The 21,168-nt window shown below is 40.6% G+C and overlaps 1 protein-coding gene across 6 annotated transcripts; it reads left to right on the top strand.

Moving 5' to 3' along the window:
* Positions 1–308: 308 nt before the first annotated feature.
* Positions 309–20,847, top strand: pfkfb4a (6-phosphofructo-2-kinase/fructose-2,6-biphosphatase 4a). Of its 6 annotated transcripts, none has more exons than XM_028003668.1 (14): positions 309–580; positions 10,707–10,823; positions 12,360–12,456; positions 12,548–12,614; positions 12,694–12,768; positions 13,173–13,229; positions 13,505–13,626; positions 13,727–13,934; positions 14,012–14,158; positions 14,907–15,011; positions 16,717–16,846; positions 17,450–17,512; positions 17,600–17,664; positions 20,048–20,847. In XM_028003668.1, exons 1-14 carry the CDS (start codon positions 529–531, stop codon positions 20,105–20,107), a joined length of 1,365 nt encoding a protein of 454 aa, XP_027859469.1. In that variant the 5' UTR covers positions 309–528; the 3' UTR covers positions 20,108–20,847. The 6 variants fall into 6 exon arrangements, with proteins under 6 accessions (XP_027859469.1, XP_027859471.1, XP_027859467.1 ...); XM_028003670.1 differs by lacking the exon at positions 309–580 and adding an exon at positions 8,964–9,082; XM_028003666.1 differs by lacking the exon at positions 309–580 and adding an exon at positions 8,974–9,239.
* Positions 20,848–21,168: the final 321 nt, after the last annotated feature.

The following is a 21,168-nucleotide window of genomic DNA, read 5'->3' as shown; positions in this document are numbered from 1 at the left end:
ATAAAAAAGTATTAACTTTTTTTTAAAGCTTTTGTTGCGTGTATTTTAAAGGTACTTTTTATGCAAGTCACCCTGAATGGAATAAAAAAGTTGAATTTTTCAAACAAAAAAAAAATTCGCGAAATCCCTGCTAATTCAATGCCAAATTAATTCATTAGAGGGTTTCCAACCACGCAGATCCTAAGTTTCACTGCCCCGTGTCATTTGAAAAGTCCAGCCACTACAAAGTGGCGGGTGCAGCATGTGGGTGCAGCCCCCACACAGCTGTCAGATGGTGGGTGGGGTGAAGGAGGCTGAGGAGGAGGAGGAGAACGGACAGGTAGAGGCAACTCCTTCATCACATCCATTTCTGTACAAGTCTCCTCCCGACCTACAAGCTCCTCGCTATCTCACGTACACACACACACACACGCACACGCAGAGAGGGGCTGTGTGCTCCAGCATCACTGTGGAGCGGTGTGCAGGCTGCTGCTGGAGGCACGTACTCACCGCCACGCACTGCGCTCCATCAGACACTCTTCCACGACCATGAGAGGCTGCTCCAGCCGATGCAAGTCCACGCAAGTCCAGGGCAACGCGGGTAAGAGACGTCGCTGTTTTTTATTGTTATGATGATTATTATTATTTTATTGAATCCGTGCGTTTAGCTGCGTTGTTGCTGTCATTTTAGCAAGATAACAGGAAGCGACCGTAGGGTCTGCACGTCTCTTTAAGACGTAAACAGGAGCGCTGCTGCTGCAGCTGCTGCTGCTGCTGCTGCTGCTTCACCTTTCCCCTACATTCAGCATCGGACAATAATCTTTGCTGTTTACAGTCAGCAGCCTGTTGGTAAAAGCAGCCTGGACCGTAACAGGGGACGGAGAGGCAAGGCGGCTCGATCCGGGCTCCAAACCAACATGTCAGATTTATATAAATAAAAGGAAGATGGAAAGAAAAGAGAGAATCAGGACGAGACGTCGCGTTTCAGTGTAATTTCCTGCCTCGGTGGTTGTGGTAGATATGCTGGCTGTGTGAGGACGTGGTCGGATTGTTTACAGCTGTTTGTTGTTGTGATTGTGCGGCTCTTATCGGACTGGACCGCCGCGACGCGACGCAACACGTCCAGTCCAGTGACGTCATGCTTGAAGCCCCAGATCCAGGCTCCGGAGCTGGATCCTTACTGAGGGGATACATACGGCCATCACACACACTTCTATATTGGGAAGTGACTTGTCCGGGCTAAAAGGCAGCTAGCTGCAATCAGAGCCTGGCAGCTGCTGGGAGGAGGAGGAGCTGAGCTCTGCTTCCTGTTCATGCTCTGGTGTAAACTATGCGAGGCACCTCACTGAAGAATCTGTTTCCAACATAAATAGCTGCCCTAAAGTGTCTTAAAAAAGCAGGCGTCGACCTTGACCTTTGACATTTCGTCACAAACTTCAGTGTTTTGCCGCTTTACCAAAAAGGAGTGCGCGACTCTGCCTGGGTTCCGGTTCCTGCAACAAGGACTGAGATAACTTGGTGCGGAATTTTAAGGCTAAATACAAATCTTAAAAGTGTGGTGTGCTTGTGGAATCCAGCCCTCTGAGTTAATGAATAAGCAAACTGGACATCTTTCCATGAACAAGGAAAACGTACAAAAAATAATTTTAAATTGTGGATGTATGATCCATTTCCTACAACAACAAAAAAAAATCGTTCATGCTTAGTTTATTGCTGAGTAATTATTTTAAAAAACAACATTTTTGGTCATTTTAGCTTTTAAAAATGATATTATATTTGGCCCAATATTATTTTTGGCTCATGTGACAAAAAGATTCGACCGTCCAGATCTAGTCTTTAGCTGACTTAATGTTAACCACAACTTTGCTTTGATCTAACGCATGTTATTGTATCTGTGGCTGTAGATTAACTCAGACATCACTGTAAGATCTTTTGCTAGTCCAACTGCTTTTTCTTTTTCAGAAGACACTTTTGTTTTGCTAAACTGCTAAAAAAAAAAAAAAACATGTTTTATGATGGAAATTATTTGGTTCAGAAATACTTTCATTTCGCACATTGATCCAGAATGATTCATCCTCCCATCAACTTACAATCATTTCTCTGTCCCAGCTAAAAATAATTCTACACGTATTAACAAAGCACCCTAACACCATGATGCTGCCACCACCGTGTTCTATGGTGACGGCAATTTGGTTTCAAAATAACTTTATTTTTCACATTGATTCAAAATGATATATCCTCCCATCAACTTGCAACATTGTCTTCTGTTAAAAAAAAAGAAAAAAAGCAGAGCTTTCAAAGAGCATGATGCTGCCACCACCGTGTTTGATGATGGAGGCAATTTTGTTCGGAAATAATTTCATTTTGTATGTAGCTGAACTACGACCTGAGCACATTGTTAACATGCAAATAGGACTATTTCCCTCTTTCTATCAAAGATTTTTTTTCTTGCCCTTTTCCCACAAATGATAGATTTAAGTTGTCATGGCGACAGGTCCTCCAGCGTTACTACGGCCCTCTTGGTTGCTTTATTGTTCAATGCTCTTCCTACCGGACCTGTCGGCTCAGCTGGACGGCCGTGTCTTGGTATGTTTGGAGCCGAATCGTAGTTTTTTTTCTCTCTTTGATGAAATGCATGTGTTCTTACTTTGTGTTGCCACGTAAAATACATTAAAATAAATTAAAAGCTTGTAGATGTTCTGAGAAAGTTCATGGGCTAAGCGTCTCAAGCCACCCCGTTCAGCTAGAGTCGAGACCATCATATAAAGAAAAAAAACCAACATGACCCGCCAGATGAGCGCAGGCCGATAAGAGGCGTCTCAGTTTGTACAGGATCATAAAAGCTCTGCAGCATGTTTACTTTAACCAGCTGAAATTCTAAAAATACGCCGCGAGTCACGGGAGCCACTTCTCTTCCTGGACCCTATGAACCCGACTTAAATTATGGCAGTAAGGGACCATGGATGTTGCAGTCATTTAATTAGAAACACCTCCATCTCGCCACATTTAGGTCACAGGCTCTGCAGCTCCATCTGCGAGACCGACTCTGAGCTTAATATAATCAGCACTAAAGGAAAAAGCACCAAGCAGATGGGCCTACTAACCTGGAAACGCTCGTCCAGCCGCGCAATTTGGTGCTGCTCGGGAGAAGTCCTGCTTGTTGTAGCGTTTTCAGGTGGCTGCACTCGGGCCACACACACACTGAGGGTTTCTGTTCGCCCTGGAGGGAGAGAGATTCTGAGAAGCTTCCTGAAACAAAACAGACATTATATGAAGAGAAGATGTAATTGTAGGTATGGAAGTGTTGGAAATGTGTCCTTTGTTTCAGCTTTGTTTAGGACATGCTGGCGTCAACGGGTAGTGGTGCTTAGCAGACCTGGGTCACCTGATTGACAGTTGAAGGGAGTGCAATAGCGTCACCTAGTGTCGTTTGTCTGAAAGTGATGTGAGAAAGAAGTGCTAAGATTTTATGTAATGGGCCAAAAACAAATTTTAACATAACCGTGATGTGAAAGGAGAAAGAAGGGAAATGGACAATCCTTCAGTCTGCTGCAGCCGCATTTGCAGTGAAAGGTGTTTGTACCAAGTTATAAATACTCTTTTCAGCATTTATCAGGAAAAAAGGTTGAAAACTATCTTATTTTCCTTCTACTCCATTTTTGTGCCACTTTGTGTTGGTCTATGCCATTAAATCCTGATAAACTACATTGACGTTTGTAGAGTTAACTTGAAAAAGATTAAGTGATATAAATAGTTTGCGAGGTTTTACTGACAAAAAAACTTCAGCAATTAAGAACTCACAACTTCTTATGTGCATCACGATTCAACCAGAATCGCACTCATAGCTGGAGTTTTTCTCCGCTGGCTCTCGGAGTATAAGCATTGTGCTGTAAGATTAGCTCGGATTTTAAAAGGTTAGCATTTCATTCAGCAAAGATATTGTTGTTGAATCAGGTGAACGTTGTTTGATGTAATGTCAACAGGAAACCACTGTGCTTGGATAACACAATCTCAAATATAATGAGGTGCTGTAGCAATACAGGAAAGCAGGTTTCCTCATAAGCCCCTCACACACACACACACACACACACACACACGTTTGATTGACTATCTTTATGGAGTATTTCCATTGACTTCCATTCATTTCTACAGCCAAAACCTTAATCTAACCCTAACCATTACATACCTAACCATAACCAAAACTCAATTCACAGCTCAGTCCTAAATCTGACCCCTGACCTAAAAACAGCGTTTCCCCTTTGTAGGGACCAGGCTTCGGTCCCCATAAGTTATTACAAACAAATGCACACACACACACGCACCCCCCCCCCACACACACACAGACATTTTATATTTTAGAATCAGATATAAATATTATGCTGGATGAACATGGATGTTGGACTGAATAGGAGCGCCCGGAGAGAACCCATACATACACGGGGAAACTCCGCCACCGTGCAGCCCTTGCTTTTTCAAATAGAAGTATAAAAGAACTAAAACTAATATTATAACTAATAAAAACTGTAATAAAATTAAGCAATATTTAACTTCTAATAACTAATAAAATGAGCAAATGCACTTTAAAAACTAATTAAAACCACCTGAATTAGACAAACAAAAAGTCACCACTAAATAAAACCAGACTATACTGGAAAAACCTAAAACTGACTTGGGAGGCCCAGACTTACCTCAACTCCCTTTAAAATCTAAAATGTCAGAGATCCATGTTGTAGTCTACTCTGGGTGGTTTTCTCTTCTGTCTTTGTACTGGCGCAGATATGATGGAGTGGTGGCTTTTTTAAAACGCCTGCACAGTGAAACCTTTTTTACCAGGTTATTCTCTTCTTCAGAGATGTTGTCCTGCTCAGCCAAGACAATAACTTCTTGGGTTTCTGATTCCTGAGACTGTTTTTATTTCATCTACAGAAAGTTGTACATTGTTGACTGTTAGAGGCTCAGAGACGGTTTGTGACTTCCTACTTGTTTTAGATTGTAATTCTTCCTGGTTAGATTTCTCTTTGGTTGCAGAGTCCATTTCTGCTTCTCTACCCCTCTGTGTTTTTTCCTCCTGATCGTTCAGCATTTCAGATGAAGCTGCAAGTTGTAAGTTGTGTCTCTTTTTGCTCAAAACTGTCTGGGAGTTCTCTGTTTTTACTTCTAAAATAGTTTGTGGTGCCAGAGTCTTGGCATTTATGCCAGAATCCTGAGTTTCAGAGATGTCCATCTCTGCTTGGTTTTTTAGGGCTTCCAGTTCAGCGGCAGCTTTCATTGCTGCTGTTCTCCTTTTCTCCTATTCAGATTTAGAAAGCTCTTCCTCATCTTGTTGCATGTCAGAGGCCTTCTCTTCTTCAGTGTCCTGGTGTAGTTTAGAGATCACAGTTTCATCTGTGATCTCATCTTTGAAGGTGGCTGTCTGATTCTCAGCTATTTTTGTCATTGAAACTTCTTGTTCAGAGTTTTCTCCAGAAGTCTTTGGATTAGTGAAGGGCTCCAGCTCAGAGATCGCTTTCATTTCCTGCTTCTTTCTCCTTTTCTTACATGTAGATTTCTTAGAGGGCTCTTTTTCCTCTCGGTGATCTCCATTTTGTTGTGTTTCAGAGGCCATTGCTACTTCAGCAATCTGGAGTAACTCAGAGATGAAAGCCTCATCTCCATAAATATCATTTATGAATTTGGCTGTCTGATCCTCAACTCTGTTCCATAATGAAACTTTTTGTTGTTTTCTCCAGAAACATCTTGATTATTGATGGTTTCCAGCTCAGAAACAGCTAACATCGTCCCATTTCCCTCTTTTGGTTTAGATTGTTGAGATGGCTCCTTCTCCACTCGCTGAGCCCCATTTTGTTGTGTTTCAGAGACCATTTCTTCTTTAGCGACTTGGAGTAGTTTAAGGATCAAATCTTGCATGCAAGAGATGCCGTATTATTTTAAACAAACGTAGGGAGTTGGTTGGGCGAACAGACTCCTGCCTAATAACAGAAGGCTGTTAGCGATCAGCAGCACACTGCTGGCGGATGTTTGGTGTAACATCCCTACGTACTTCCAGTGGGTGGCGCAGGTTGCTACAATCGATAGTACACACCAGTGAGTTAAAAACTTCACTAAGTGACTAAAACAATTTTAATATTTTATAGTTTAAATATGCAATGGCCTAGTCAATGTCTGTATTCATTCTTTTTAAAAAAAATCCTTCAATATGACTGAAATAATTCTGGCAAAAGAATGAATAAAAATACCTATTGACATGTCATCGTACAGGCCTGATGATGGTTGTTGATGCCGAGGGGGCAATAGCACCATTTATTAGGTTCAGGGGCAACAGAGCCTGATAACGTTATAACCTTAGTAAATAAATGTATCATTTGAAAACTGATTTTTGTGTTTTCTCGGGTTATCTTTGACTGATATTAAGATTTGCTTGATGGTGTAGCCGATAGTTGTTGCTCACAAGGTATTGGCTCGCTGCATGCATTATGTTTAAAGATCCTCCGGTTGTCTCCAGATTGCTAAATTTGTACAAATCCTGCAAGATTTAAACCTCTACAGGGAAAAATAATAGTAATGCTATATGTAATACATGAAACCTAGATATACTTTTTCAAACTGGTATATGTAGGGCACAAACACACCAGACCTGCAAAGAACCAAATGAGTTACAGACACTTGGAACTGCATGCCATCTGCTAAACATTAGTCAGACTGGATTGGGGTTATGAAGATCAATTTTCAGGTTTTATTCTCTGTAGGATGTAGGTCTCGACTTTGAGTTATTTATTTTTTACTTCAAACGCAAAGGTTGGAAAGTCACGTGATTATACGTCGCTAAGGCAATGAGACAACACCAGAACAGATGTAAATATGACAAACAGCTGGACTCTAAAGTCAGCTGAAAAATACCTATGTGTGCCATTAAGCGATTGGCCTATCCCACCTCATCTGTCACATGAATACATCGTGAACTGAACCACTACATTGTAGCTCTAGCTGCATATTCAGGGTTGTTGTCCTGCTAGAAGGCGAAGTTCCAAGTCTGTCCTCATCTCTCAAGAGCACAGGTCTCAAACTCCAGGCCTCGAGGGCCGCAGTCCTGCAGTTTTTAGATGTGCCACAGGTACAAAACACTGGAATGAAATGGCTTAATTACCTCCTCCTTGTATAGATCAGTTCTCCTTAATGACCTAATTATTCTGTTCAGGTGTGGTGCAGCAGAGGCACATCTAAAAGTTGCAGGACACCGGCCCTTGAGGACTGGAGTTTGACACCCCTGTCTTAGAGGTTAGGCCAAAACTCTTACCACTTCTCCAGATTGTAGATTGTCTGTTAGGAGATTCTCCCACCTGAGCTGTGGACTTCTGCATCCCCTCCAAAGTTACCCAGAGCTTCTTGGCTGCATCTCAGATCAATGCGCTTCTTAATTCGTTCCTTTTTGCGTGCCATGTCTTTATGGGTTTGCAGTCAGGCCATGATAGATTAGATAGAGCTCTGGGAGATTTCAAAGGCAGTCGTATTGTTTGATAACTCTTAAGTGCTTTTGATCTTCTCCACATCCTTCGCCCCGACCTAATGTGTTGTTTGCTCTTCCAATGTTCTCTGTGTCCTTCGCAGATCAGCTACATTTACAGATTAATTCACATACAGGTGGACTCTATTTACTAATTGTGCAACTTCTTATGACAGTTGGTTAAACTGGGTTTCATTGTGGCGACATCACATTTAATTAAAGACATTAAATTAAATCTGTAATTACACATAAAATTACAGATACAGATGTAATTGTATCTGTAATCGAATCAAAATATGTGCCTACAAATCACTGGTGCATAAAGAGGCTGAATCAAAATGCATGTCGCATTTTTCAAAATTTCATTTATAAAAGAACTGTTTTTTTTCTATTAAACAATTATGTGTTACTTTGTCTAAGTCAAGCACGATATAAAATTGAATAAACCTTGTTGTAATCTGACGACATTAGAAAATATAATCTTGTTATAATGTTTTTGCTGGCAGTGCACATTTTATCTAACGTCAACCTGTTGCTCAACTTACTGCGTTACTAGTCCTATCTGTGCTTATCCTGCTGTTATAATAGTTTATCACTATTGTGTGATAGTGTGATGTCATTCAAGGTTCATCGGCTGTTCAAATTAATTACTGCACTGAACCTAACTAAAGTGCTCTTCTCTGTATACCTATTCTAAGGATGAACAGGAACCAAGTTGCGCCTGTACTTCAGTCGTTACGGTCCTGTGTGGCAAGTCAAATTACATTTCATAACTCGGAGCAGAATTGGGATCAACTTTTCTAGTCTTCGCACAAAAACAAGGATTTTTACTTGAGCTCCAATTTGCTCGTGATTATCATTTAAATATAAATATAGAAATTTGGCGGTAAATAAAGACGATTTCACGGACCGGCGTTGTTACAAACAAAGAAGACAAGGTTATATTAGGGCAAATATGCGAAGTAGCTGGGAACAAATGCAATTGGAATTGTGGACTCCATTAGATATGTAAGCATATTCTTAGTAGTTGTAATGTAAATTTTGACTTTAAAAATTATATTTATAATTGAAAAGAAATGAGCTTTACTGTGCCACAGTGGGGGGATTTAGGTGTAACAGCAGCATCAGATTTATTAAAGTTCACACAATATTTTTGGCTAAGAGTAAATGACATTGCTGTTTTTTCACAGAAAAAAAACTTTATTTACGATCAAATTTGATTTGGACATTTTAGATTTCGACATGTTAGATTACAATTTCGGACATATTTAATAAAAAAAATTTCAGGATCTTGAAAAAAATTTTTTATGTAAGGTGGAGTCCCTTGTTTTTGTGCTGAAACTTGGCCATATATATTATAGCTGCTGATTCTGAAAAAGTAAAGGTTGGAGTTTATGATTAAATGTTAAGATATCTTGCCATACTGAGTCGCCGGTTGGGTCCCGTTGAAGCGAAACTGATCACGTGACCGCAACACTAACCTGAGAGAGAGAGAGAGAGAGAGCGCGCGAGCGGCAGTTGCGGGCCTGTCTCCATCTGAACTGAGCCGCGCGGATGAAGCGCCGGTCACCTTCGGAGCCGCATCACGGGAAGCTTCCCCGGGTCAGTGTCCCCGCCGCGGCCGTCTCAGCATCACCGCAGAGCGACATGGAGGACAAATCCACGTTCAGTCCACGGGAACTCACCCAAAACCCTTTGAAGAAGATCTGGATGCCAAATAAAAATGGCCTTCCTGAAAAACACATTTCTCAACGAAGGGGTGCGTATAGACGACGTGGCGACGGTTGCTAAGTTACCGTTACCCTTTCTGGCTCTTTAACGAGACGCGTATGTTGGGCGAACTCGCCCTTTAATGATGAATTAGCGCTGCGTCAGTCCGTCTGTTTTGAAGCGTGTGTTGATGGGGGGGACCGTGCGCAGAGTTCAGATGCAGCGCTGCTGCTCCAACCTTCTGGTTCGCACGGTTATGTAAGGATTCACGTAATCTTCCCCCGCAGATGAGATGTGCTTCCGCCGAGGAGAAAAGATCCGCTCTGTTCGTCTCTGCCTCGCGAAGCACCAGCAGTTGACGGACAGGAACTGTTTGTTTTGCATTCATGCGGAAGACTTGCCGTGTGACAGTCACTCGTTTGTATCTGCGCACAGACTGTGGCGGGCCTCAAAGAGCGGTTTAAAATGTCGAGACCTAACGAGCCTGAAGTTGGCACCCGACTCAGCAGGCTGTTCTGGTGCTTGGCTGAAGCCAAAGCAAACGAAGCGTCTGTTTAGGGCCCTCGTGAGGGCCCCTGAAAGTGGTTGTAAACCTAAACACTTTAAATTCATAGGTAGGTTTATAAGAGTGAAAAAATAGTCGAAATTTGGATCGAATTCTGCTTTGGGCTGCACACAATGTCGGACAGCTTCTGTACTTTTGTTGAGCTGCAGTTCAAGATTGAAATATTTTTTTTAAAATCCAACTGAGTGAATATTTCTACTCAAAATATTTTTTGGAGTTGTAAAACCGTTATTAAGTTGGTGAAAACACACAGAGAGTGAGTTTTTTTAAACTTTGAAACTCTTTAGGAGAAGCCCTCTTAAACCAGTACAACCTATGAAGTTTATAAACCTGTATGAAGCCTCTGTTGTTTTTAATAAAATCTTGATTTAAGGGACTAACCAAAGTTGCTTTAATCAAGCGCTGTGAATCAGACGCGAACGTCAGAGTCGCTCTGTAGGAGCTGTTGAGATGGAGCGACGTCGCTGGATATCGGCTGGTTGGGCGTGCAACAATAGCAAAGCCAGGTTCAGATTTCAGAGAGCCGGTGTGATAAGTACTCCGTGTCTCACAACGACAAAGAAACCAACAAACCGTGCAAACTATGCGTTCTCTGACAGAGTTAAAAGGGCCCCGATGGGGAAAGTTGCTCCTTGCCTTCCTGATCCAGCGTTTCACAACCATAGTGACACGTCCTGGAAACAAAGTGACCTCTGCTCCTTGATCAGCCCTCATAAAAATAATAATAATAAAACAAAACATTCTAGCCTGAGATACGTTCCTTTTAATTACACTTGATGAAAGGCAACAATTAAGTATGCAGTAAAAGTGACACTGTCTGCTTTTTATAGCTGGGGAAGATAATTGGAGTGATTGCCTTGGTGTTTTGAAGCTGAAAACATTTTTTTTGTGTGTCTTCCATGCTCATAAAATATGATGACAGAGGTTTTCTCTTTCCCTTCGTTATTCCAGTATGTATGACCAACTGTCCCACCCTGATCGTCACTGTGGGGCTGCCTGCAAGAGGAAAGACCTACATCTCCAAGAAGCTGACCCGCTATCTGAACTGGATCGGCGTGCCGACCAGAGGTACTAACTTCCAGCGACGGGCTCAGACATTTTGGGGCTGGGAAGGCGGGGAAGGTTCTTGATGCCGCTCACAGGAAAATAAATACTTTTGTCTTTGAAAGAAAATATATATACAAATGTATGTGAATATACTGATACATGTACAGCTCTGGAAAAGACTAAGAGCCCACTGCACTGACCCCCATTGATATTCCACCAAATATTGATTTCTGGACTTTTCCTGAGTTAAAACATTAGTATTGTTGTTTCTAAATAAAAATAAGAACTTGTTTTCTTTGCATCATTTCAGGTCTGAAAGCACAGCCTCTTTCTCGTTATTTTGTCCATTTCCCATTTTCTGAAAATAAATACTAAATGCTTGCTCGGAATTTCAGAGACATGTTGTCAGTGGTTAATAGAATAAAATAATAATGTTCATTTTACTCAAATATTTACATATAAAAAATAAAATCAGAGAATTGATCATTTTGCAGTGGTCTCTTAATTTTTTCCAGAGTTGTATGTTATCATATGTATCACTACTGCTTATACTAATATATATGTATTAGTGAGCACCTATGAAGCAGCTGGTCCTGTCGGGTCCAGCTATATGACCACAAAGTAAAGAAGTGAAAACGTAATGTGAGGAAGGCCTGTTGCAATAAGCAACAAATCAATTAATCGCATGATTGAGTAAAAGAACTTCAATAACCATTGCATGAATTATCGTTTTTCTCTTTTCTCTCTTTCTTTTAAGCACAAACTGGATGACTAAAGTCTTCAGTCTGGTGCTTAGGTCTCAACTAGCCCCATTGTTTTAAGACAATTTTGTTCACATAAACTTCATAATTCATTGTTTCTGTTGTTTTGTTTGTTCATTTTGGATTTTTAAAAAGTCTCCCAGCTCCAGTATTAAGTGTTTGTTGGAACTTGAAGTTTATTGATATTTGCGAATGTGTTCTTTCATTTTTATTCAATTAATTGTTGTTTATCGCAATAACTTCTTGGACAATTTATCGTTCTTCAAATATTTATTATTGTGACAAACAAAAATATAGGGTGGTGGTAATGTAGGCTTTTAAATCCAGAAGCACCACCTTGGGCAACATACAATACGCATAATTTTAAAAAAGCACTTTTTCTCTCCAAAGTTAAAGGGACAGACACTCTAGCACAGGGGTGGGCAACTCCAGGCCTCGAGGGCCGGTCTCCTGCAACTTTTAGATGCATCTCTACTTCAACACACCTGAGTCAAATAATGAGGTCATTAGCAGGACTCTGGAGAACTTGACTGCACTTAGGAGGTGATTCAGTTATTGGATTCAAGTGTGTTGGACCAGGGAGACATCTAAGATTTGCAGGACACCGGCCCTTGAGGACCAGGATTGCCCACCCCTGCTCTAGCACCACATAGTGTCTATCTGTGCACATCCGCGATGACTTCTCAGCGTTTTCAGCCACGGTGAACAGAGGCGAACTCATCGGAAACATGGAGCTCCAGCTGAACAAACATCTGAGAGTATTTATTTGTTTTCCTGTTCTTTTTTTTTTCTCCAGAGTTCAATGTTGGACAGTACCGGAGGGAATTCCTCAAGATCTACAAGTCCTTTGAGTTTTTCCGTCCCGACAACGAGGAAGGGTTGAAGATCAGAAGGTATAATCCGTAGCTGTCGCTATGCTAACTGGTTTTTTTGGGGGTTTTTTCTTGAGCAGCAAATCTATGAATGTCTGCATTGTGTTTGCAGGCAGTGTGCTTCCGCGGCTCTGAACGATGTGCGACAATATTTAACAGAGGATGGAGGCCAAGTCGCCGTAGGTTAAATGTTTACTTTCTTTCTATGCAGCTGAAGGATTAAGAGGCTTGCCTGAAACTTCAGTTTCTGCTTGACAGGTTTTTGATGCGACAAACACAACCAGAGAGAGAAGGGTCACCATCCTGGAGTTTGCAGAACAGAACGGTTTTAAGGTGAAACCTGCAGCAAATCAGTTCAAAATTTAAATGAACTCAATTATTTCCTTTCTAATGAGTCTAATTTCTTGGAGGTCGATTGTTGCTCGCAAAAATGCGTGTGGTTTTAATTTTTCTGTTTTATTTATTGATTTTGCTCATTTTGTTTATTTATTTTTGGTTCTTTACAATATCTTCCCGTTCCAGTGTTAAGCGTTCTTTACAAATTTGAAGTTTGTGGATCTTTAAGAGAGTTGACTTATTTGAATTGCTTGAAAAGAAGCAATATTGGCCTTTATTGTGATCAGTCCTGGGACAATTTGTCCAGTAAAAATTGTTATCATGGCTGTCATGTGAAGATGTAAAGGGAATGTTTCTAATGTTGGCTGCGCTGAACCTGTGTCTTCTCCCTCTTCTTTTAGGCGTTTTTTGTAGAGTCTGTGTGTGAAGACCCTGAAGTCATTCAGGAAAACATCGTTGTAAGTAGCCGCTTTGCAGAAGCCCCTCTCCTTCATGTTCCTCATATATTTAGCCACAGTTTTCATGTTCCTGCTGAAGAAAATCAACCCTACATCACAGTAATACTTTTTTTTTGATGCATCACATAAAATCCTAATGGGAAACTCTGGTATAAAGTGACAAAACGTTAAAAAGTACTGCATCAGATTATTTTGCCTTGGTGTGAATTCACTTTTGTGCTCCCCTGTCTTTCTTTCTGTTCTTTTCTTTTTTGTTTGTTGTTGTTTTTTTTCAGCAAGTGAAGTTGGGAAGCCCAGATTACACTAACTGCAACACGGAAGAAGCAGTGGAGGATTTCATGAAGAGGATAAAGTGTTATGAAAACTCTTATGAGACGCTGGATGAGGTCTTGGACAGGTCAGGATGAACAATGACATCCAGCGAGATTTGACCGGTTCGCAGTCGCTTGTTTGACTCGAAGTTATGAAAGCCAAGCCAACTTACCGTCTTCTTTCAGGGATCTCTCCTTCATCAAGATTATGGATGTCGGCCGGCGCTACTTGGTCAACAGGGTGCTGGACCACGTCCAGAGCCGGATCGTCTACTACCTCATGAACATCCACATCACGCCGCGCTCCATCTACCTGTGTCGCCACGGCGAAAGCGAGCTCAACGTCAAGGGTCGGATCGGAGGCGACTCGGGTCTCACGCCGAGGGGGAAAGAGGTAGAAGAGAAGGAGACTTCAGAAATGTAGTCTCAAGACTAGCAGAGTAAACCTGAACGTCCTTCTTCTCCGTGCAGTTTGCTAAGAAGCTGAACCAGTTCATCCAGACACAGAAAATAAGCGAGCTGAAGGTTTGGACCAGCCAGATGAAGAGAACCATCCAGACGGCAGAGGCCCTCAATGCCCCCTATGAGCAGTGGAAGGTCCTCAACGAGATCGACGCGGTGAGTTCTTACAAGAACGGAGAGCTTCACCTCATCGCTTCCCTTCTCTGAACCTCAGTTGTGTATTAAAGAGTGATTTCAGGCTTGGACCGTCGAGCTAACGGTAGAGCTATCGACTCATTTGATGCAGCCATCCAGGGTTCGATTCCCAGTCCTTTAGGAAGTAGGATCCTTCATGGTTTTTTTTCCACCACTTCCTATGTGATTCCTGTGAATAAAGGCCACACAATCTTTTTTGTAGTGAAAAATAATGGCCACAACACAGTCTATGCGTTGTAATCTTTGGTTGTCCAAAAAGCTTCAGAAATGTATTTTTCTTCAGAGTTTCATAAAAAACTGTTGAAAGGGATTTCTGTTCAGCTTAGAATCATCACATTTAGGTTTGACCAGTGTAGATGTGTAAGATTTAACACCAGAGAGGATCAAATGTTTGTCTAGATTTCCCCCAAAAACAGTGAAATAGTCCTTTAATTTAGAGCTAAATTACAATCTTCCAATCAGATACGAACTTCAGTGAAATTTGCACCACAATATTTTCTTCCTGTGCTCTTCACTAAATAGAATAAGCATCAATTGACTGAAAATGTCAATAAGTAATATAATATTTGGTAGAAATTACCATCAGGGACCATCAAGTACTGTTTTCATAGTGCTGTTTTTAAGCAACGTGTTTTATCCATTTTTTTTTAATTCAATGTGTGTGTGTGTATGTGTGTGTGTGTGTGTGTGTGTATGTTGTAATTTTTAGGGTGTGTGTGAGGAGATGAGGTACGAGGAGATCCAGGAAAATTACCCCCTGGAGTTCGCTCTGAGGGACCAGGACAAATACCGCTATCGCTATCCAAAAGGAGAGGTCAGAGGCAGAGTTTGTTGTTATTATTTATTTGATGAAGTTTTGTCTGATTCTGTGTTTTTCCTTTTGTTTGTTTTTTACCTGCAAACATTTTATGTTCTTAAAACCAGCGAAGCAATTCATTGTTTGCATTCATCCACATTAATATTTGAAGGCTTCCTGAACAAGTCTGAGTCACCCGTTCCAGCATTTAGTAATGAATTTAAATAAAAAAGTGATACTTTGTAAGTTTAGAGTTTTACTGCTGACTTGCAAGATGATTTCTGTTAATTTTTTATGTTTGTTGTGGGTTTCTTATCGGAGCCAAAGTGTGGAACATTTGTGGATCCACGTTTCTGTGGGTAGTGAGGCGACTTTAAAACCTGCCTCGATTAACTCAAACGGCATCATATCCAACTGATGGTCGCTCATAAGAGCATTAGAGAAATAATCATTTTATTATGTTTATGTTCATTTGTAGACCTTCATAATCGGATCTCGGTTTGCCTCTGATCGCCTCGGCTGCTGGTTCACATGTAAACATATTGATGGAAAGTTGAGTGAAAGAAAAATAAAAACATGCACAAACAACAGGATTAACTTTTCAAACATATTTTAATTACTCATATGCATCTGCGCATTGGCAGCCAATAAAAATGTTAGGGCTGATGCGATTAATCGGCTTAATTGTGATTAATCGTCAACTAATTTAGCAGTTGATTAATTGTTAACTGGAGTAAGCAGACTAAAAAAAGGCCAGATGTCTGTTGAAAGAACTACACACTTAAAGCTGTAACTAAGCCCAAACTGTCCAAATATATTTTTATATATTTAGCATTTAGGATAAAGAATTACATATTTTTTTAAATATGTTCTTCCCAGAACTCCTAAAATGGCGTAACTTGGTCCAAATTCTGGAAAAACCCAAATCTATTATTAAGCATCTTTTGCTTTCGAATTATTTATCAGTTAATGCAAAAATTTGTCAATTAATCTGCAAATGATAAACCGCTCACTAAAGGAATTCTCTCTTATTGCGTAAATAAAATGCTTTTTCTATTTTAAAAAAGGAGCTAAATTGCTTGTTTGCATCTTTTAATGTATTTCTAATCTAGTATAAAAAGGCTTTAGTGGTTAAATGAAAAATCTGCAGAAAATTCCTTTTATCCGATCAATTAATTAATCATCCGAATGAAAATAATCACTTACTAAAATATTTGTTAGTTGCAGCCCTAAAAAATATGCACAGGCGGCCATTTTTAGACATACTTTACATAAAGTGATGAATGAACTTGTGTTTTTTTTTTGTGTGTCCACTGGCTGCACATCCCATGTCCACATTGGAGTGACTCAGACTCAGTTCAGTTCTCCGTTGTTAATATAGTAACCACATTATAAACACATTATTCAAATAGCTCCGTTAATGAGCCTCTGCTCGGACATTCAGCCTCCAAGGCGGCTTTAGCTAAACACCAGATCGCAGTAACCAAAGACTTCACATCAGTGGCTCTCTCGCTGAACGCCCGCCCGCCCGCCCGCTCAGCTCAGCTCTCGCCTTCCATTAATCTCCCAGACGAAGACGGATTCGGTCATTATTGTCCATTTTCCACCTCCTCCGATGTTTAGTCTGTTTACCTTTACGGAGAAAGCCTCACTCGGCAGATTTTCCTTCCGTCTTTTGATTGATGACCTGATTAGCCCCTCTGAACATTTTTGCCACGCTCAGTCCTACGAGGACCTGGTACAGCGCCTGGAGCCCGTCATCATGGAGCTGGAGAGGCAGGAGAACGTGCTGGTCATCTGCCACCAGGCGGTCATGCGCTGTCTGCTGGCCTACTTCCTGGACAAGACGGCAGGTGGGTGCTTTAAGAAGTCAAGCATAAAATAAAACCAATGAAACGTTGTGGGGGGATAACCAAAACGGAATTATGAGTAAATGACACATTTGCTTGGGTTTTGTAAGAAAACTATAAAATTTTCTTTAAAAATAAATGCTGGTAATATTTGTGTTGTGAAGTAGGGGTGTCCAAAGTGCGGCTCAGGGGCCATTTATGGCCTTTGGAAAGAATTTCCAAAGTCTTGCTCTCTCTCGCTCACTCAAAGGCTGAATGAATGACAGACATGGCTTAACATGTTACATAAAATACAGTTTTCCTCTGTTTGTTGGTGTTAAGTTGTGATTATTCATTTTTCTGAAAATCATCCAATCCTGGCAGCCAGATGATATACGAATCGAGACTGAAAAATGATTCCAGATCCTTCCTAAGGCGAATTTGAAGGCTAGATCAAGAAATATTTAAATGTGTCATGTAAAATTACCTGAAGTCAAATTCTTTCAACGTATTTATGTATACATATTTTTTAAGAATGTCGTTCAAATGTCCGTATTGATGGACACAGGAAGCGCAGCGAGGTGGTCTTCTGGTGGTTTCATTCATCTGATTTATGTGTGTGTGTAGAGGAGCTGCCGTACCTGAAGTGCCCACTGCACACCGTGCTGAAGCTGACCCCCGTGGCCTACGGTAGGGCTGCCATCTTGTGCTCAATATGCTTAACATGTGGATGTGAAAAAGATCATTTGCTTTACCAACAAATATCCGTCATCACAGGCTGTAAAGTGGAGTCCATCAGCCTAAACGTGGATGCAGTCAACACGCACAGAGAAAAACCAGAGGTGGGTCACGCGACACTGGTATTCGTAGCCTCGGTTGTTGAGCATAGCGGTTGTGTCGTTTGTCTGCAGGGTGCAAACACACTGGATGTGTTCAAAGCTCCCTTTAAAGCTAACGGAAAACATTTGGCACCATTTTAATGAAGCCTCAGGATGCTTTAGCTCTCGAATATCAAATGTATAATATTTAGCATGAGGTGCTATCTTCCTGCTAGCTCACAGCTAACTGTCATATGAAGGAAAAAAAAAATCACTTAAAAGAACCAAACGTGGAAGAGTTTTTATGGTTTCAAGTTGTGTGTTGATGTGTGTATGTAGTGTATCTCTTGTTTTCCTTGTGTTTGATTCCTCCACCTTTGCTTTGTTTTGTTTTTTGTTTCTATCAAACAGAACGTAGATGTGACACGGATGTCAGAGGAGGCTTTGATTACTGTGCCAGCTCACCAGTGAGGCAGTTAGCGCTCTCCGATACCCTCACTCCTTTCCCTCCATTAGCCTCGATTACGCACAATCAACCCTTAAGGCGCACTCTAAAAACCTTGATTGAACCTCTTTTCTTTGGTCTTTGTTTTTTTTTTTTTTCTTCCGCTTGCATTTAAAGGTGCGGTGAAGGTGGCAAGTAAGCGGACTCCGGTTGCTAATCTTTGGGGTTTTCTTTTAATCCTGCCACGAATCTTGCCGCGCTCGCTCTCCCATTCTTGGAGAATGAACGAAAAGCTTTTTAAATGGCGCTGCACTCCAAACCCTGAAGCAACGAAGCTCCGGCACCTCATCTGAGGAAGGACCTTTTATGTGTAGCAAAATCTTGCCTGTACGTCTTAGCAATGTCAATTTTGCTTTACTAGTGCCTCAAAGTTTTTTATCAAAACTCTAATCTACCTACACGACTTTGCAGATTGTTATTTTTTCTTCCTAACAATCTTTAATTTATTAGAATGTGAAAGAGTGTTAAGTCAGAAATGCTGGATTTATGTAGCTGTTTGTGATAAATAGTGTGAAAGATCTTGAAGGATATTCATATCAGTTATCAGAATTAAAAGGAATATTTTTGTTTGCTGTTTGTAAATAAACTTCACCCAAACATCCACTGATTCCTACCAAACTCTCCTTGTGCTTCATTGTTTTTAAGTTTCCATTGACAGCTGGTTTGTTTCAGACATAAGTACAGAAAAACATAAATCAAACAATCACCAGACAAAAAAATGACACCTGTTCTTTTTTTTTACTTAAACACGTGTAGTAGTTTTAGACTTCCTGTCTTATGATTTGGTCTAGAGGTCAGAACTGATGTAGAAATATCTGAAAGCTCAACTTACAATATCCACTGGTGTTCCCCAAAGATCTATGTGAGCCGCCATTTTCTTTTGTTTTTTATTTTTTCGTTTTAAGACACAAGCCACTTTGTCTGACATAAAAGTAAATAAATATTGTCTATATTTTTAAAGAAGTTGGGGCAAAATACACTTGCATGCTAAAGTTGGTGTCTTTTATACAGCAACCTCTTCCTTATTTCACGCTGCAGAACTTTTATAAAAAGATTTTCACTCACGGTGTCGAGTTTATTAAATATGGTTGTAAATATTTAGCATCATCCTAATTTATATTTTGCGTAATTGTTTAGTTTTGCCTTAAAAATAGTAATAATTTTTAAAAAAACTAACATTTCTGACAATGCTCCAACATGCTTTAGTTCATGTTTATGATGACATTTTGACCAGGTCTGCCTGGAGTTATTGACAAAATTAAAGGTAAATTATTATATACATTTTTTTAAACCAGATTTCTAAAAAGGCTACTTTGAGATGAAAAATGTTTAAAAAATTGCCATATACACTGCTCAAAAAAATAAAGGGAACACTTAAACAGGTGTTTAACACTTAAAGTGTTCCCTTTATTTTTTTGAGCAGTATAGTTGACAGACTCCCCAGACCAAGTGCTTCTTTCCTCTGAGGACTCGGATGTTTCCTGGTCATTCATATGCAGAGGTTCCTCTGGGGTTGGATAACAGAGCGGCTGCCTTTGGGCCTGAACAGAATCCTCTCTGTGTCCAGAACAGACTCCCGTCTGCTCAGAGAGGAGCGTCTAATGAATTATGCTCGGCATTTAGTTTCAACTTGTAAATATTTTAACGGGAACTTTGATTATTTTAATGGCAGCAAAGACTTTTTTATATATATATATATATATATGTATAAGACGAAAGAAGAAAATCCCATTTCCAATTGTGTGATGTATTTGAAAAATAAAAACAATTGCAGGTGTCAAACCGCTCTGGGTTTTGGCCTCCGTTACACCAAACTAACTCTACAGACTTGAGTGATTTCATTGGCTGACAAAATGTTGGATATGAAAGCATCATCTGACCCAGCCTCATTCCTCCTTCCAGAACGTTGACATCCATCGTACCACTCAAGACGCCCTGCAGACCGTTCCTGCTCACCTCTGATGTCTGGGTTGGAATCGGGCGATACTGAAGTGAGCTCCCTGCCCCCTCCACCCGTACCGGTCTTGTGCATTTCTCACATTTACTCTAAACGCTTTCCACTGGTGACCCACTGGGTGGCCACACTGCCACAACCTGTAGCTCCTCCTGTGTCCTGTGTTTGTCCTGTTCCAAGTTTAAGGAGGAACGTTTGACCTTTGTGACCCAGATGTTCATATCGTAAACACTCGGCTCACGGCGGTGGTTAAATTCGCCGTTTTCAGCGTTTTGGTGTTGTGCGGCAGCAGACCTGACACTGGGAAGTCACTGTAGCGTGTTTTCAAGTGTTAACCCTGTGGTTTTTACGAAATAATCATGCGATCCGTCTGCTGCATGTTTGACTTTGTGCAATCATAATTTCACATGAAGCCACCTTCATGTGATCATGTGCAATTCTGAAGGTTTTGAACCTGCTCTGATATGAAAACAAAGCTCTTTACGATAACTGTCTGTGCTAATAGGAGTGAACGGAGTAGAGCAGTAAACTAGGAGAAACTGTCACTACAATTGGGTGGAAATAGTTTCCCCCCTCTCCTCCTAGTTACTGTACATGATGGGGGGTAAGCCCACCTGTAAAATATTATTGTGAAGCAACACATTTCAGCAATAGGAATGGATCATTAGCCAAAAATATTGGTGGCGTTAATCTTGACTTGAAAATGTATGACCCAACTCTACTGCAATAAAGATATTTTTCTAAACCACTCAGTATTTTTGTTGTATTGATCTGTTCCACTTATTGTATTTTCTGAATGCTTTACTTTTTCCAACAGCATTTGCCTCTTCTCTGCTCAACACAGCAATATGATATATGACGATGATATATGAAATATGCTTGATATGATTCATTACTAACAGGAAGTTAGGCAAACTCTCACCAGTGGGTGAAGCTAAAGTTTTGTCATAAACCAATTACTTTGTCATTTTCTGGTGTGGCAAGGTAGTATTGTTCAAAAATCTATATATTTTATTGTGCCAAAGTAATGTTTTGTGTGTTAAAAGTGTCAAATGTTACCAACTCGTTT

Source organism: Xiphophorus couchianus, chromosome 20 (assembly GCF_001444195.1).
Source record: "Xiphophorus couchianus chromosome 20, X_couchianus-1.0, whole genome shotgun sequence".
Lineage (NCBI taxonomy): Eukaryota > Metazoa > Chordata > Actinopteri > Cyprinodontiformes > Poeciliidae > Xiphophorus > Xiphophorus couchianus.
The sequence above is the reverse complement of the archived record's forward strand: the minus strand, read 5'-3'. Positions and strand labels throughout refer to the sequence as shown.

What these genes read in the sequence shown, in the direction of transcription:
- pfkfb4a (XM_028003664.1), top strand. Translation starts at nt 9,483, where the DNA reads ATGTGCTTCCGCCGAGGAGAAAAGATCCGCTCTGTTCGTCTCTGCCTC. An exon ending in CAGAACAGAACGGTTTTAAG is followed by an intron (nt 12,769 to 13,172) that starts GTGAAACCTGCA and finishes CTCTTCTTTTAG; the next exon opens with GCGTTTTTTGTAGAGTCTGT. An exon ending in GCTGACCCCCGTGGCCTACG is followed by an intron (nt 17,513 to 17,599) that starts GTAGGGCTGCCA and finishes CCGTCATCACAG; the next exon opens with GCTGTAAAGTGGAGTCCATC.